Source organism: Taeniopygia guttata, chromosome 1A, assembly GCF_048771995.1.
Source record: "Taeniopygia guttata chromosome 1A, bTaeGut7.mat, whole genome shotgun sequence".
NCBI classification, from domain to species: Eukaryota; Metazoa; Chordata; class Aves; order Passeriformes; family Estrildidae; genus Taeniopygia; species Taeniopygia guttata.
The window spans coordinates 15094176-15109318 of record NC_133025.1 but is presented as its reverse complement, the minus strand read 5'-3'; the positions used below and the strand labels follow the sequence as shown (position 1 = coordinate 15109318).

At 38.3% G+C, this 15143-nt stretch overlaps 2 protein-coding genes and 1 long non-coding RNA gene across 3 annotated transcripts; 2 read left to right on the top strand and 1 right to left on the bottom strand.

The window, feature by feature from the left end:
- Positions 1-2074: 2074 nt before the first annotated feature.
- Positions 2075-4278, top strand: LOC115490609 (uncharacterized). The gene is made up of 2 exons (XR_003956691.4): positions 2075-2416; positions 3637-4278. It is a non-coding gene; the product is annotated as an uncharacterized lncRNA (long non-coding RNA).
- A 3488-nt stretch (positions 4279-7766) lies between these two features.
- On the bottom strand, positions 7767-10146 carry TPRKB (TP53RK binding protein). Its single transcript, XM_002187641.6, has 4 exons — positions 9770-10146; positions 9200-9322; positions 8709-8885; positions 7767-7884 (listed from the first exon to the last, which is right to left on the bottom strand). Exons 1-4 carry the CDS (start codon positions 9908-9910, stop codon positions 7798-7800), a joined length of 528 nt encoding a protein of 175 aa, XP_002187677.6. The 5' UTR covers positions 9911-10146; the 3' UTR covers positions 7767-7797.
- Positions 10143-14271, top strand: ALG10 (ALG10 alpha-1,2-glucosyltransferase). Its single transcript, XM_072920135.1, has 3 exons — positions 10143-10351; positions 10634-10831; positions 12695-14271. The coding sequence occupies exons 1-3, from the start codon at positions 10187-10189 to the stop codon at positions 13748-13750; spliced, it is 1419 nt and encodes a 472-aa protein (XP_072776236.1). The 5' UTR covers positions 10143-10186; the 3' UTR covers positions 13751-14271.
- The last annotated feature ends 872 nt before the right edge of the window (positions 14272-15143 follow it).

Here is a 15143-nt window from a genome sequence, read left to right as displayed (position 1 = left end):
TATGGATGTAACTATTTCAATTTATTGGTTTCTTTTATTTCTTCCCATTCAATTTCATGTCATTATACTTCCTATTTAGTCTGTTTCACTTTTTTTCTCTGTTTTCAAGACTTCATTTCTTTTCATAAAACAAAATTCTTCATTTCCTCAAAGGAAATGCAATTCTTCATTTCCTCAAAGGAAATCTTGCCATTTCAATGACGATCAATTTGGAAAGGTGTGGTCTATTTCCCTGCACTTCATGTCATCCCATGCCATTTGATTGTTTTCCCTTTGTTGCAGACTTTTTTTTTCTTTAAGCATTTCATTTCATCAATTTTTTTCTCCTTTTTATTTTATTTCATTCCCTGATTTTGGGACTTTAGTATAATTTTGGTAATTTTTGGTCCTTTTCACTGCACCTCATTTCATCCCAATTGATTTGGTTGGAGTCACTCAATTCCCAAATTTTCTTTTTTTTTCAATTGCATTTTTTTAATCGTATCATATTTCCCTTCCAGAGTGTTTGTTACACTTCCTTCTCTGTTTTCAAGATTTCATTGTTGAAATTTCTGAACCAAAGTGAAAAAATTAACAGGGATGACATGAAGCGCAGGGAAATGGACCAAACCTTGCTGAATTGGTACTGTTTCAAATTGCAAAATTTCATTTCCTTTCACGAAATGAAGATTTTCCTTTTGTGAAAAGAAATGAAATTCAGAGAAAAAAGTGAACCAAATGGACTAGGGCAGGGTTTTAATGGCAAGAAATTAAATGGTCAAAAATAAAGAAAACTCTGAAATAAAGCTGTTGTCATCAAGTGTAGGGAGATTACATGAATGCTCCCATTTGCCTTTTGTAGTTGCAATGTCCCTGAAGTTCTGGCTTTGTGGTTGCTGTGTCCCTGGAGTAGTATACAGCTTTTACTGTTGCATCTATCCATATATATGTTATTTAAGAAAACTAAATCCAAGAGTTGTAACTTCCTATATTATCGGGATCAGGTCTGAAAAAGCTAGAACTGATTTAAGTCAGTAATTCTTTACTCATGTCTGAATTCCTTCTTCCAAGTTCCAATTGTAATATTTCTGTTTTACTGTATTTAATATATTACTAATAATGAAGAACGAATCTTTGTCCTTAGTAGTTTCACTGCTTCCAGTGACACAGTTTTAGTCACATGAGTCAACAAACTCAGTCTTAATTTTCTGGAGTGTAAGTGATTCTTCCAGGACATATCTGGAAATTACTCGTTGTTTTAATAAAACTAAAGGAACCAGTTTTATTTATATAAAAACATAGATGCTGTAACTGGGACATATGTGAAGAAAAGGCAAAAACCTTTAGAAATGCACCAGAACTACAAGTTCAGATTTGTCTTATTTATATGTGACAATAAACTGAAAGTAACAGTTAAATGAGAAATGTAATTATTTTAAAGATGATGGAATAAAGTGTTTTGGCAAGGAAGAGTTTTGGTCTGTCTTTATAAATTGCAAATTTAAATGTGTTTGTTTACAAGCCCTACAAATCATTACAGGGGCATTGACTTGGTTATACTAAACCCACAATTAACCCAGCTGATCATGCAGTACCCAGCTTGGGAGAAATTCTGCACTGGCACAGCCTCTTGGTAATTAATGGCTCCAGGTGGTCAGGGAATAATAGGATGTGTATGACTTTGTTACTAACCCTAGATGTCAAAATGTGGGGTTTTTTTGTGGTATATATATTATTTGCAATATAATTTTGTGGTATATATATTATAAGCAAATATATATTGCTTATTGATTGTTTATTGAATGTGATCGTATTATAAAAGTCAAAGTATTTTTAAAAAGCTCTCTGCTTTTTTCATAAAAAATATTTGAGTATTAAAGCACATGTAAGTGATGGTAGCTTGAAATTTCACTCAAGGCAATTTAAACCAAATTGCAGTTGTAGAAAGGAACTAAGTTTTACCCCAAAATAGCTTGTGATCTAATACAAAGTAATTCTAAGTTACAGCTCATCCTGCATTTTTCATCACCACCATCCTCCATCTGTGCATTACTTGTGTTGTTATAAATTTGGCAACACTTCAGCAGCGAGCTACTGTTTATAACAAGAGATCCCAGCAGCTAAAAGAAGCCGTTCATTGGGATTACTCATAACTTGCCTTGTGAACTGCTCAAGGGAATTTCTTGAAGAATTGTGTCAAAATCGGCTTTAGAAACTATTAATTTGAGAGATTTTATCGACACGTAAGAAATGTTCTGAGATTATTGCTGGTCAAGTTGGTAGGCTTGCAAGGAAGATTCTTTTTGTTGGCACTGAGAGAAAATTTTCTGATCTTGTGCACGGAAACGAGGATAAAATAAGCTTTTTTCCTCTCTGCAAAAAGAAATCTGACGCAGTGGGAACTCAATCACCCGGATACCATGAATGCTTGCAGAAGGTAAGCTGCATATACTGCATTCCCCTCAGGTAGGAATAGAAAAGCAAACTATTGCCAGAATATTCCTCTCTTAGTCTTCACATGATGCTTCCAAATGATCATGAACTGTGTTATTTGATTTGCAGCTACACATGACAGATTGTCCTGATAAAAATGTTAAATGTCTAATCCAGCAAACTACCTTCTGTAAAATCTCAATGGCAGAACTCCTGTTTTATTGATTAATTACCTTTTGGAGATTGCATTACCTAGTCTTTCCGTTTTAACAAATCGGTTTTGACAGCTCTCTCCCAAGTGTGCCTAAGTATGTAATTTGTGGTTTAAAGTTCTTTTTTACTTCTAAGCTCTATCTGTTCTAACATTTGTGGTAATCTCTACTTTTCTGTCATAGTAACAGCAGGAACATATATGAATCAGACCTGCAATACATCTAATCCATCTCAGACCCCTTCCTAACAAATGTGAAAAGCACAAGCTAATTAATTTCCTTTTGGCATTCCAGTTCAGATGTAATTATGCACATTAAACATTTCTTTTCTCTTAAAAAAAAAAGGGCAAAAGCAGCATGAACTTTTGGATTTAGGACTAAGGCTTAGCAGGCAATTTTCAGTGAAGATAATAACTGGAGATCTGTTGCCATAGGTGAATACTTCTATTTTCAAACCCTTTGAAAAAGGTGACAAAGCAATGTCAAATATTACTACAGAGAATCCTGCAGATATGCTTTATATAGTTACTCCTGACTGATATCTTTGCCTAATGAAAACCTTGACACAAGTCCCCTGTGAAAAGCAGAGATAGAAAAACATGCCAGAACAGGATGGGAAGATCACATGCTCTGCTTATTCCTATACATTAAAGCTTTGGAAACTGTAATTTTTTATTTGGACCCTGACACTTTCATAATATTGCAAAATGAAAGGGTATGTTTTTTCTCATATAGCGATCTATATCAATAGCAAGGAGTAAGAACACTGTTTTTCCTCTAACAAGCCCATACCCAGTCTCTGTGCCTATCAGTGGGAGAGAAATACCAAATGGCTGGTAAATGTTTTGCATTTCCAATTATAGAAATTATTTTATTAGCTCCAGACAATCTGAAGAGCTCTTTCCCAAATCTAGTCAATGATTCAATGCACACTCTGGATTTCATTACAAACACAACTGAACTGTTAATAAAGAATAAATTTTAACCTTAATCTTGCTTTTTGTTATGTCAGGATACATTCTCTCCGTGCTCACAGACAGAAAACTAATGGAAACAGAAGTGAGAACTGGCACAGCACCTCTGGGTTCAAGCACCAGCATGGAGATGATCTTGTTACAGTCCACACCCTTTACACAGTGATCATCATGATCCTTCTAGGGGCACTATGGGGAGCCTGGTCAAGAAAAGATTCGTCCTTATAGCAGCAATAAGCAACTTTCTTTGTCAAATATTTAAAGAGATAGTTGTGTCAGTTATCCATATTCAAGAGGTACAAAAAAAAAAATGGTCTCAGTGTATTTCAGTTTACTTGAAACTGCTTAAATGGTTGCTACTTGTGGAAGTGAATCTATGAAGCATTTACAAGCCATGTATGGAACATAATTTTGTGAATAACAGAGACCTGTTTGACCTGTACATATTTATATTACCCTCAGCATGTATATGAAACTTTAAGCACAATATTCTAGAAAGAGAGTTCAACTTCTGTTTTATTGGTCAATATTTTGTATGTCCATCCAAGCTTTCCATTTGTGAACTTTCTGAGTCTCTACCTCTGCTAAGTTTGCCTGTCCAAATCCATGGTAAAACATACACTGTAAGCAGGGAAATAATGTGCCATGTCACAACAACATAAGAAAAAACAATCAACAAACCCAGCTATTCTGCTGGTAAAGGAAGATCACTGAAAAAGTTGAATTCTCCACCTCTGTTGCTGAAGAGAGTTTATATGGGACTTGCATCCATTAATTTTAACTTATAGTAATGACTTTGTAAACTCAGAAATAAAACAATGAAACAAGCTGCTTTTGTGAATCCTTTAGCACACAACCAGCTGGCTCAGTCTTCACCTTGTATATATTTATTGGCAACCACCACTTGATTTTCCATAATTCATTAACGTCTCATGGCAGCACCAGCTCCTATATACACCAGCTCATCATTGATGAGGGGCATTCCATATTCCCACATTTTCAAGGAAGTAACCCCACTCAGGCAACCTGCAAGCTTTCTGAACACAGAGTCATTTGGCAGTTTCTGTTCAACTCTGTTGGTTGTCTGCACCCGATGAGAACACATTAGTGGACTGGCAGCTCTGAGGGACAGTGACTGTTGGACACAATAGTCCAAGCCTTGGGAGCCTAAACTCAGCTTAAACTCCAAATTTTAGCATTGCCTAAACTAATATATAGTAACCCAATTAAAAAAAAAAAAAGTCTGCAAGATATTTAGACATTTTACAGACTCAGATACGCATTTGTAATTAGGTAGTACCTCTAGACAACACAATTCTTAAAAGTATTGTGTACACCATTTTGGTATCCATCCACAATCAGGATGCAATGTCTCCAAAAAGAGCTCCAGGGCTGTTAACAAAGGTCAGTGTAGCACCAGAGACACCAGTGACAGCTCTCAGCAGGCACTGAGGTGGTGGAGTTGGTGTTCCTCCACTGACGCTGCACTCCACCAGCGTTACCCCGCCTGTGCACCCTTGCTAAAACAGCACCTCAGCCTGCTTTCATGTGGGAGCAGTGCTTTGATGATACTCTCCAGAGAACAGCACACAAAGGAATACTTAAGAAAACAGATTATTAGCACATTAAATACATTGTCACAGAACACAGGGACCCAGTCATAAAACATGCAGGATGAACATTACAAGTGAACACAAAAGGATGGGCCATCCCTTGACTGAAGTACATGAGATGGGAGAGGGACCTACACATTCTGACAGCAGCACAAAAACCCCTGCTGATCAGGGTTGTGGGAGAGGCAATGGCCTCAGTGTGATGGAAGTCAAACACAAAATACCAAATGCATCCCACCAAAGGAAAAAACCCTCGAATAATTGTCCACACATCATGATGCAGCATTTAGCTGTTACATTTATAAATTCTGGAGGTATAATCCTGCCAGTGAAGCACTGGAGGTCCAAATAAGGTATTGAAAACACTTGTTTCCCCTTTCACTTTGTGAAAGGAGGAGATGAGGTATGAAAGTTCAGAAGAGACTGCTGCAGAACATGAAATGTTTTGAAAGACATTTTTCTTAGATTTTTGCTTTTCTAGAAAATAGCCTTGCTTGATTTATCAGTAACATTAGAGATATAAATTAAATAATTTTAATGTATTCAGAAAGACATTTTGAAAGACTTTGCAGGGTGAACAAAATCTACTTTTATTACCAGTTTTTGTAAATAACTCATTTAACTTGGATAATGCAACCACACTAAGTGAAAACCTGTGGTCTTGCAGGGCATAGACCCAAATCATCTGTCTGACTGAATGACACTAGAAATTTCAGCTTCCAAAATAATTTCCTGTAAATCCACCCATGAAAACACCTCATTTGGATCTCACCGTAAATCACAATTTAACATGTCAGCAGTAACAAGCTACTTAATGTCCACACCAATGAAATAGATGGAGAAGTGGAAACTGGAAACCCAGGTTTGGAACTTGTGTGTCAAAATTTTTATGCAGCAATCATTTTATTACTATTTCTCCAGTATTAAACAGACCAGACAGATGTTTTACAGGTGTTCAAAAAAGGCAGTGGCTTAAGTAAGCCTGTCTGCTGTTATTTTAAACTAACAAAAACATTGTAGCTCAGCCAGTGAATCTTATGATATATTCCATGTACCAACTAGACTGTCAGAAAAGGAAAATAAGTCTCTTTATTTTCCATGGTCATTCTCACATGCTGATGTGACACACTTTTGAAGACTCAAGTCCTTCCAAGCTCCATTTTTTTACTATTGCATCACATTTCCCTTTAGAGAGGATGATGCATTCTGTAAAGCCATCTTTAAAACAAGATGTCAGCACAGCCATTTGTCCCTAATCCTTTGATAAACCTTGCAATTCTTTTAGTAGTTCGTAACTAGATTTGCCATTGGTCTGGTTGGTAAGAAAAGGATGGTATTTGTACTACTGTGTTTTAACTAAGGGAGGACTTAAATGAAATCAAAATGCAGAACTGAAGCTGTACACAGAAACACAGACAAAAACAGGTCTATATGTCAGTTTACTGGTCTGTTTACTGTATGGGACAACATTTCAACTCTAAGACTTGCTCTCCTTCAAAATGTATGTGTAAGAATGTGAGGCATTCTCTTCCAAAGATATTTTAAGTACACAAATCATAATACCTCAGAAAACATCAGGAAAAAAATGCAGACAGCTATAGTTTTACACACATCTCAGAAAAACAGTACAGCATAAAAATAACAAACAGTATGGATTTCTACCTTATTAGGACAGTAGTTTTACTTAAACAGGATGCATGCATGTGATTAAATGATACACATTTACAGCTGTTGCACCTGGTGACTACTGCAAATCAATAGTCCTCCTAGTTCCCTTTGATGGCCTTTCCTACCAGTGGTTCAAAATACCAAGGTTTATGTCCTTTAATACCATGTAAGCTCTATTGACAAGTGGATACAACCTTTGGTGCAAATTTATCTGTGAATTCTGCACCTGTAACCAGGCTGTATGAGTTCAGTATCACCATGCATAAACCAGGGTTATGAAGTAAAAGCACCACATCTTATCCTTTACAGCCAGCAATGGATGACATCAGACTGTCAGGTGCTAACACCACCACAGCATTATCCACACTGACCTTATTCTTCATTGTACACATCTCTGGTGCCCCTGCTTCACACTACCAGCACCCCTCACCCCTTCCTGTCCTCAAAGGGTGGGCAGCAACTCTATCCCAGCAGCACTAAGAGGGAGATGCTGCTGATGGTTTACGGAAAATTTCCTCTTTCTAGTCCATCAGAAATACTTGGGCTGTGAAGATGCATTTCTGGCAGTAGTATTGTTAAAAGGATATCACCCACTGGGTTGCCAAACCAAAACAAATCAGAGCATGGTCAATAGAAATGATTTACAGTGTTTGAACCCTCTCTGGGACTACCAAAAAACATTTGACAAAGGATAAAAGTACAGATTTCCGAGCCTTTTGTTTAAATTCAGCTTAAAGTACTGCCAGCTCTCCCTTGTTAAGAAAAAGGACTGAAATGTCAATGGCAAATTCTGCTTGGCATGCTCTCTGTGCTTAGAACACAGCTCAGGTTACCCTTGTGTCCAAGCTTGGTTAAAGCCCAGATGTCATCACACTACTCAGTGCTACTTCACTTCCTCTGAAATTTATTTCCACCGTTTCACAAAACATCTTTTGTTGACATTCTGCAAACAACACTATCCAATAAGGTGCCGATTTTTTCTTCCTGGGGAGTGATTTTGTACATCTGCAGAAAAAAAAACAACAAGAAAAACAGTAAAGATGTGTAAGGAAGAAAAAAACTGATTACATAACTCCTAAAAATATGTACACAAGAGAAGATTATTTCCCTCTCCCCCATTTTTATATAGGAAATTCCTATCTTCTTGTGACTGCAAGACAGGATTTGAACTGAAGCAAATTCTGAAACTGCAAGAATAAGGAAAGATACTAAACTGAATGAGAGCAACACTTTTAGCTCCACATGTTAAATGCTATGATTTGTCCAATTTTATTCATGTCTCCTATCAATGCTTTGATAGACATGATAAAGATGATTTAAGTTACTTGAATTTTATCACATAGAAGACATATGCTTCAAAATACGTATTTTAGCATATGGTAATCTGTTAAGAGCATATATGCCCCAAGACAGCTCCTAAGAGATAATTAACCTGTTTTTATTTTAACCACCCCTACTGGGACTATCTATGTACTTAAAGCTTATAAAACTGCTCAGGACTGAAATATTTAATTAAATTAATATTTGCCTGAAAAAAAGGAATCAAAAGTTCTTGCATGGTAGGCAGCAATCAGGAATTTACTTTTACGCTCTAATTCCCTGACAACATTAATAATTTGAAGACTTAAACTTTGTGATGTTAGGGTGTGACAACTAAAATTTGTTTCAACTAAAAAATTCTAAAAAATAATCAAGGTCCACTTAAAACAAGTTTTCAGTTGTGCTAAAGAAATACAGATCCTAAGGTAATTACATCTGTTGATATTTAATCAGACAACTAAATAAACTGGCCCTTTTCTCCCTATCAGTCTTCTCTTTTGGCTACACACCTTTTTAACTTTGGCTATGTCTGTTAGCTGGGGGAGCTCATCTAGGGAAACTTGCTGGCCTTCCACCTGAGATGCTATATCTGCCAGATTTACATTCTTGTCTCCATCCACGACCAGCACGATGAGTACTGCTGTGTCGCTGTCTGAAATGCCAAACTTCTTAAATGCATCTGAAATCTGAAAAAAGAGAAAAAAAAAATTATGAGTCATTTTCTCACTACATATAAGGAACCTTTTCAGTTACTGTGTCAGATACACCAAGAGTATAAATTGACAGACATTTTACATTAATGTTATTCTGACAAGCTAAAAACCATAAGAGCACATTAGTGTTATTAAAAATAATAATAAATAAAAATAAATAAAAATAATAATTAAAAACTTCTACTAGTAGCTATGTAGAGTGTTAAAGGAATACATGTACTTAGTTTGGCTGTGTGGATCTTAGCAAGCTTTTCTGCCAAAAAAGAAATTTGTTCAATAAATCTTACATTGTTGCTTGGTGAAAGGCTGAAAATAATTTCTGCAAAGAGTGTTCTGGTCTTCATTTTACCTATCTTCTGTAGATGCACTGCTTTGTTGGCTGCCACAAGAATCTGAAAAGGATCTACAATCTGTAAAATGCAACAGAAAGAGTTATACAGAATTAACTTACTGTTTTGAAATCTGAAAAAAATCCTGACCACTTCATTTTGATAGCCTAATTCTAACAAAAAAAACCCAAAACACCTAGATTCTGAAACTATGGGTTAAATGAGAGCAAAGGCACCAAATATTAGATTTGAGACAGCAGGAATTAATTAGCACTAGAGTTTACACGAGGCAAATTTAAACTCCACCAAGTAGGATGTGAAGTGAATCAAAACAGTGGTTTTGGCCAATCTTGCCACGGCTGTTTTACAGAGCCGACCCCTTCCGCAGCGGGGCACGGCGATGAACTCCAAGGAGGCACTTGGGGAGCGCAAAGCAGCTCGTGTGGCAGCGGCCGAGAGCGCGGCGCAGCTTCCCTCAGCTCCCACGAGCATCCCCACCCCGGCAGGGCGGCACCCGCACTCACTCACCATCGCAGGGTTTAGCAGAGCTCCCTCAATGGATCCTTCCATGGCTTTTTTCCGCAGAGCAGCGGCATTTTTCACGTGCTGGAAGAGGAGCAGCGTGACGCTGCGGTCAGGGAACAGCTCCAGCCGGTGCGTTCGCTCCATCCCCAGGACATCGGCCGCTCGTCCCGGGGAAAACACAGCGCTAACAATGCGCGGCCACTGCGGCCGGGGCTCAGCGCTGCCCGCAGCAATCCCCCAATTCCCGGCCCCTCCCGGGGAAAACACAGCGCTAACAAGGCGCAGCCACTCCGGTCGGGACTCAACACTTCCCGCAGCAATCCCCCAATTCCCGGCCCCACTTCCCTTCCCGCCCGGCCGGGTGCCGCCCCTCGGCCCTCCCCGGAAGGGCGGCCCCAGCGCGGCCGGCGCGGAGCCGGCATGGAGCGGGCCGAGGCCTACGGGTTCTCGGGCGCCATCAGCGGCGCCTTCCTGCTGTCCTGCCTGCTCTTCGCGGCCGTCAGCCGCCGGCAGCGCGGGCCCTACATGGACGAGGTGTTCCACGTCCCGCAGGCGCAGGCCTATTGCCACGGCCGCTTCTTGCAGGTCGGGGAGCAATCACAGCAGGCCAGCAGCCACTCGGGGGCGGGGGTGGCCGAACGCGGGTTTGGTAGCGGATGGGGCAGTAGCCGGGCGGGGCAGAGTGCGGATCCTCGGGGCAGGAGCTGTCGGGGCCTGCGGGGCAGAGTGCGGATCCCTCGGGGCAGGAGCTGTCGGGGCCTGCGGGGCAGAGTGCGGATCCCTCGGGGCAGGAGCTGTCGGGGCCTGCGGGCCGGGCGGTGCTGCCCTGTGTCGCAGCGGCCCCGTAACGCTGCTGTCGCTTTGCAGTGGGACCCCATGATCACTACGCTGCCCGGCCTGTACCTGCTCTCCGTGGGAGTGGTGAAGCCCGCGGCGTGGCTCCTCGGGTGGACGGGAAGCGTGGTGTGCTCCGTGGGGATGCTCAGGTTTATCAATCTCCTCTTCAGTGCTGGGAACTTCTATTTACTGTATTTGCTTCTGTTCAAGATACATCAGAAGAATAAGGTACGGTCAAAGTAAAGCAATGTTATGCACTCGTACAAGCAACTTTGATGGCTTAGTGTGTGTTCCCTTCACTACCTAGGTGAGGTGTTCTCAGTTTTATGTAACTGCGAGTACCACCACCAGTTTGGCCAAGAAGGCACATTCCTATTCTCTAATTATTTTTAATTTTTTTTTTTCTCGCACAAGGTGCAGTCCTCTAAAAATTAATTCTTGCGCATAAGTAGAAGGAGTTCTATTGAAATAAAACTTAATAGATATGCAGACTTATTATCCAAAGGTTTGGATGCTCATCCAGCTGGAGTTGCTTAAGAGTCCTCACAAAACTTGAACAGCAGCACCTCACCTGCTCTGTAAGCAGCCTGTGTCATTTTAGGGGATTTCTTATTTTTCAGCTGCTGGCCTTTGGATTAGGCCTTTTTGAATTTCATCATATTTTTGTTACCCCATTCCTCCAGCCTGTGTGGGTCACTCTAGATGACACCTGTACTTTTGAGCAAATTGCCGGGTCCTGCTCATACAGTGTCAACTACAGACTTGCTGACAGAGTACTCTTGCTGCTTTCTTGTCTTTGATAAAGCCATTAAACAGAGCAGGTCCCAGTATTGATACCTGTGGTACTTGTGTTATTACTGTCCTTTGTATAGAGTGTAACCCTTTCACCATCCAACCTGTTCTTACCTGTCTAGCTGTTCACACATCCAGACCATAACATTCAGCTTGCATACAAGAATATATTGCTGTATATTTAAAAATTTGAAGCACCTACCACTGCAGTAAATAAATTGTTTTGGTGGTTAATGGCCTATTTAAAATCCTTCACATTAGTAAAGTTACTTTGTTTTACCTTAAACAAGGTTTAAGGTAAACTTAAACTTTACCTTAAACAAAGTAATCTTAAAACATTTTTAACCTTTAAACATTTTTTCCTATTCCCTGATAACTGAAGGATTCCTTTACTATAAAGAAAATTGGTGTATTAGAGGAAATCTCTTCATTTTTAAGCAAATGATAACACTGTACAGAATTAGATCAGATTAAATAAATGGTTTTCACTTTTAATTTTATACTTCAAAGTGAAAACATAAATGTAAGAACAAGTTTCTTGACAGTATAAGCATTTAGTTATCCTTTGACATTTGTTTGATTTCAGTGTTTTCTCTATTCCTCTTGTAAGGTGATCGAGTGGCTGTTTCACCTCACACTGCATCATTCAGAAACATCATGCAGCATTTTTTAATGTTGTAATTTGTGGTGTTGTCATGTAGTGAGTGGAATAATTGGGAAGAGTTTTTAACTGCATGGTCTTCTACCTTTTTAAAAATTTATTATCCTACTCTAATATTAGTTATAATGAGGATAAATAATAAAAGCTACATCAAAAATTAGAAACTTGGAGTTGGCCTTCAAAAGAGGTGATAGTAGAGGCACAGAATGGTGTTGTCACACAGATAAACAGAATCTCATGGTGAGGTTGCAGGGGAATAAACCATTGATTTTATCTTCTTCTGCCCATTAATGCAGCCTTTTTATCCAAAGTATGGGAGCAGTTATGCCCCCACCATGATTTTAATACCACAAGTACGTGCACACCTGGCATATGAAAGAAGTTGGTGTATTTTCATTGCCATCTTTTTAACTTGCCTGCAGTAATGTTCTGTGCTTTTCACTTGGATTTTAACATTGTATAACTGTATTAAGATATCAGGAGCTTTAGAAAAATACAGTATTTGTGCAGTAGTGGAAAAAAAGAACATAGGAGCTGTTGTGTTCATGGATTTCTCAAGAGTTATACTAGTTTTCTTTTAATATACTATTTTATTTTATTGAGCATTGTCTAACCACATTTTTCTGCTTCTTCTTTAGGCTGTGTCTGGTTTCCAGAGAATCTTGTCTGCATTAACTCTTGCAGTGTTTCCCACCCTTTATTTTTTTACATTCCTTTATTATACGGATCCAGGATCAGTATTTTTTACTCTTTTTTCCTATTTAATGTGCCTTTATGGTAACCATAAAACTTCTGCTCTCCTTGGATTTTGTGGCTTCATGTTTCGTCAGACAAATATTGTGTGGACAGTTTTTTGTGCTGGTAATGTTGTTGCAGAGAAGCTAAATGAAGCCTGGAAGATTGAGTTGCAGAAAAAGAAAGATGAAAAGATTTCTTCCAGGAAAGGATCATTTTCAGATTTGACCAGAATACTGCAGTTTCTTGTCGAATATCTCTTGTCACCCAAAAAATTAGTTACACTTACTGCTTTAACTTGGCCATACATTGTATTAGTATCTCTCTTCTTTGTTTTTGTCTTCGTCAATGGTGGAATAGTTGTTGGTGATAGAAGTAGTCATGAAGCCTGTTTGCACTTTCCTCAGCTGTTCTATTTTCTGTCCTTTACTGTTTTTTTTGCATTTCCTCATTTACTGACCCCTTCGAAAATAAGGAAATTCATTTTGTCATTACGAAAACACCCTGTGCAGTATAGCGTAGTCACTGTCATCTCTTTATTCCTGATCTGGAAATTTACCTATGTCCATAAGTATTTACTAGCAGATAACAGACATTATACATTTTATGTCTGGAGAAGAGTGTTCCAAAGACACGAGCTTGTAAAATACCTCTTAGTTCCATTCTATATATTTGCTGGCTGGAGTTTTGCTGATACACTAAAATCAAAATCAATATTCTGGATCTTAATGTATTTTGTATGTTTATTAGCAGTCACTGTTCCTCAGAAATTGCTAGAATTTCGTTACTTTATTTTGCCATTCTTAATATATAGGCTCAATATTCCATTTCTGTCTCTATATAGACAACTTCTGGAGCTTGCTTTTTATATTTTAGTAAATGCTGTAACTTTTTATCTTTTTCTAAATAGAACATTCCAATGGGAAAATAGTGATGAAGTACAGAGGTTTATGTGGTGACTTTTTTTTTTTTGTTTTGTTTTGATACTTTTATACCTGTAGAAAAACACAGTTCTGTTTCAGGACTGGACTCTGGATGAAACAGTATGTTTTGCATCATGTAAGGACTGTTTTCCCTAGTTGGAATTGGGAAGTAAGCTTTTGCTTATATTGTTGCAACCAAATGCAAGATTGTTATAATGTGAAGATACTCCATATATTGAATTTATGAAAATTTTAAAATTCAATATGAGGGGAAATGTGAGAACACCTTTCTGTAAATAATGTAAAATAAGGAAGATGTTTACTGTCATTTTTCATGATAATAAAATATTATATAACATGCCCTTGAAGGTATAATAGTTTATAAAAGTATGTTTCAGAGGCTTCTCTTTTACAAAAGAAGGATTTCAATGTATTAAACTTTTTTGTTTATTTATATGTGTGCATATTTATTCCTCAGATCAGGCCATTTCCTTCTAGATTTACTAGTGGTCAAAGTATAAACCACTATTAAAGTACAATGTTTTCAAAGCCTCCTACATCTCACTGCATTTTCATTACTTTTTCTGTCAGTAAATGCCTACATTAGTTTTGTAAGCAGAATGGGCTCTCAAACCACTAGAGAATTTTGAACATTTTATTTCAAACTGATATTTAGAAAACACCAGATGCTATGTGTGTGCACCTTCTTTGGAGGAATAAATGTTACTGTACAATGAAACATAAATGGCAGTTGGTAAAGTGACCTGTTAGAAAGGGGGTAGTTTACAAATGTCAGACTGCAATGTGCAGTGGATTGCAGCCCTCTTAAATAATTGAGCTTTTATGTCCTGTGGTTCTGTGCTCACAGGTTTGTGCTAAAATCGACTCTGAGTGCACTTCTGAGTTGCACTGAGTGTTTCAAAGATCTTTGATGTGTAATCTCCAAGAAGTACTAATGGCATTATTGAACTATTTTTAAAGTATTTTTTCATGTTTAATGGAACTTGAGTGTATATATTCTGGTTGACAAAGGTGAAATGCAATGTATATATACATATAGGTATGTATATATATTTAAAAGCATGTAGTGTGCACTATCATCAGAGTAAATGAAGGCTTTAATGGTTCCTGTAAGTAAATCACTTTATTATGTCTCAAAAATATTTGATTGCTGAAGTATGCGACAGGGGAGAGTGGTCTCCAAAATTTCAGGCACTGTGTAGCTTATTTAAATTTAATATATTCTGTATTGATAATACTTCAGCCAAATCTGTGCAAACATCATATTATTGCCACTGAAGTCACTCTGAATTGGAATAGTTTCTCAAGAGCTCAGTTCTGGGCAGTTATGGGCTCAGGTCGGTATTGTTACTGGTTTCTTTTACCATGAAGATCCGTGTCCTGGCTCCAATTCCTTCCCTGTACCAGC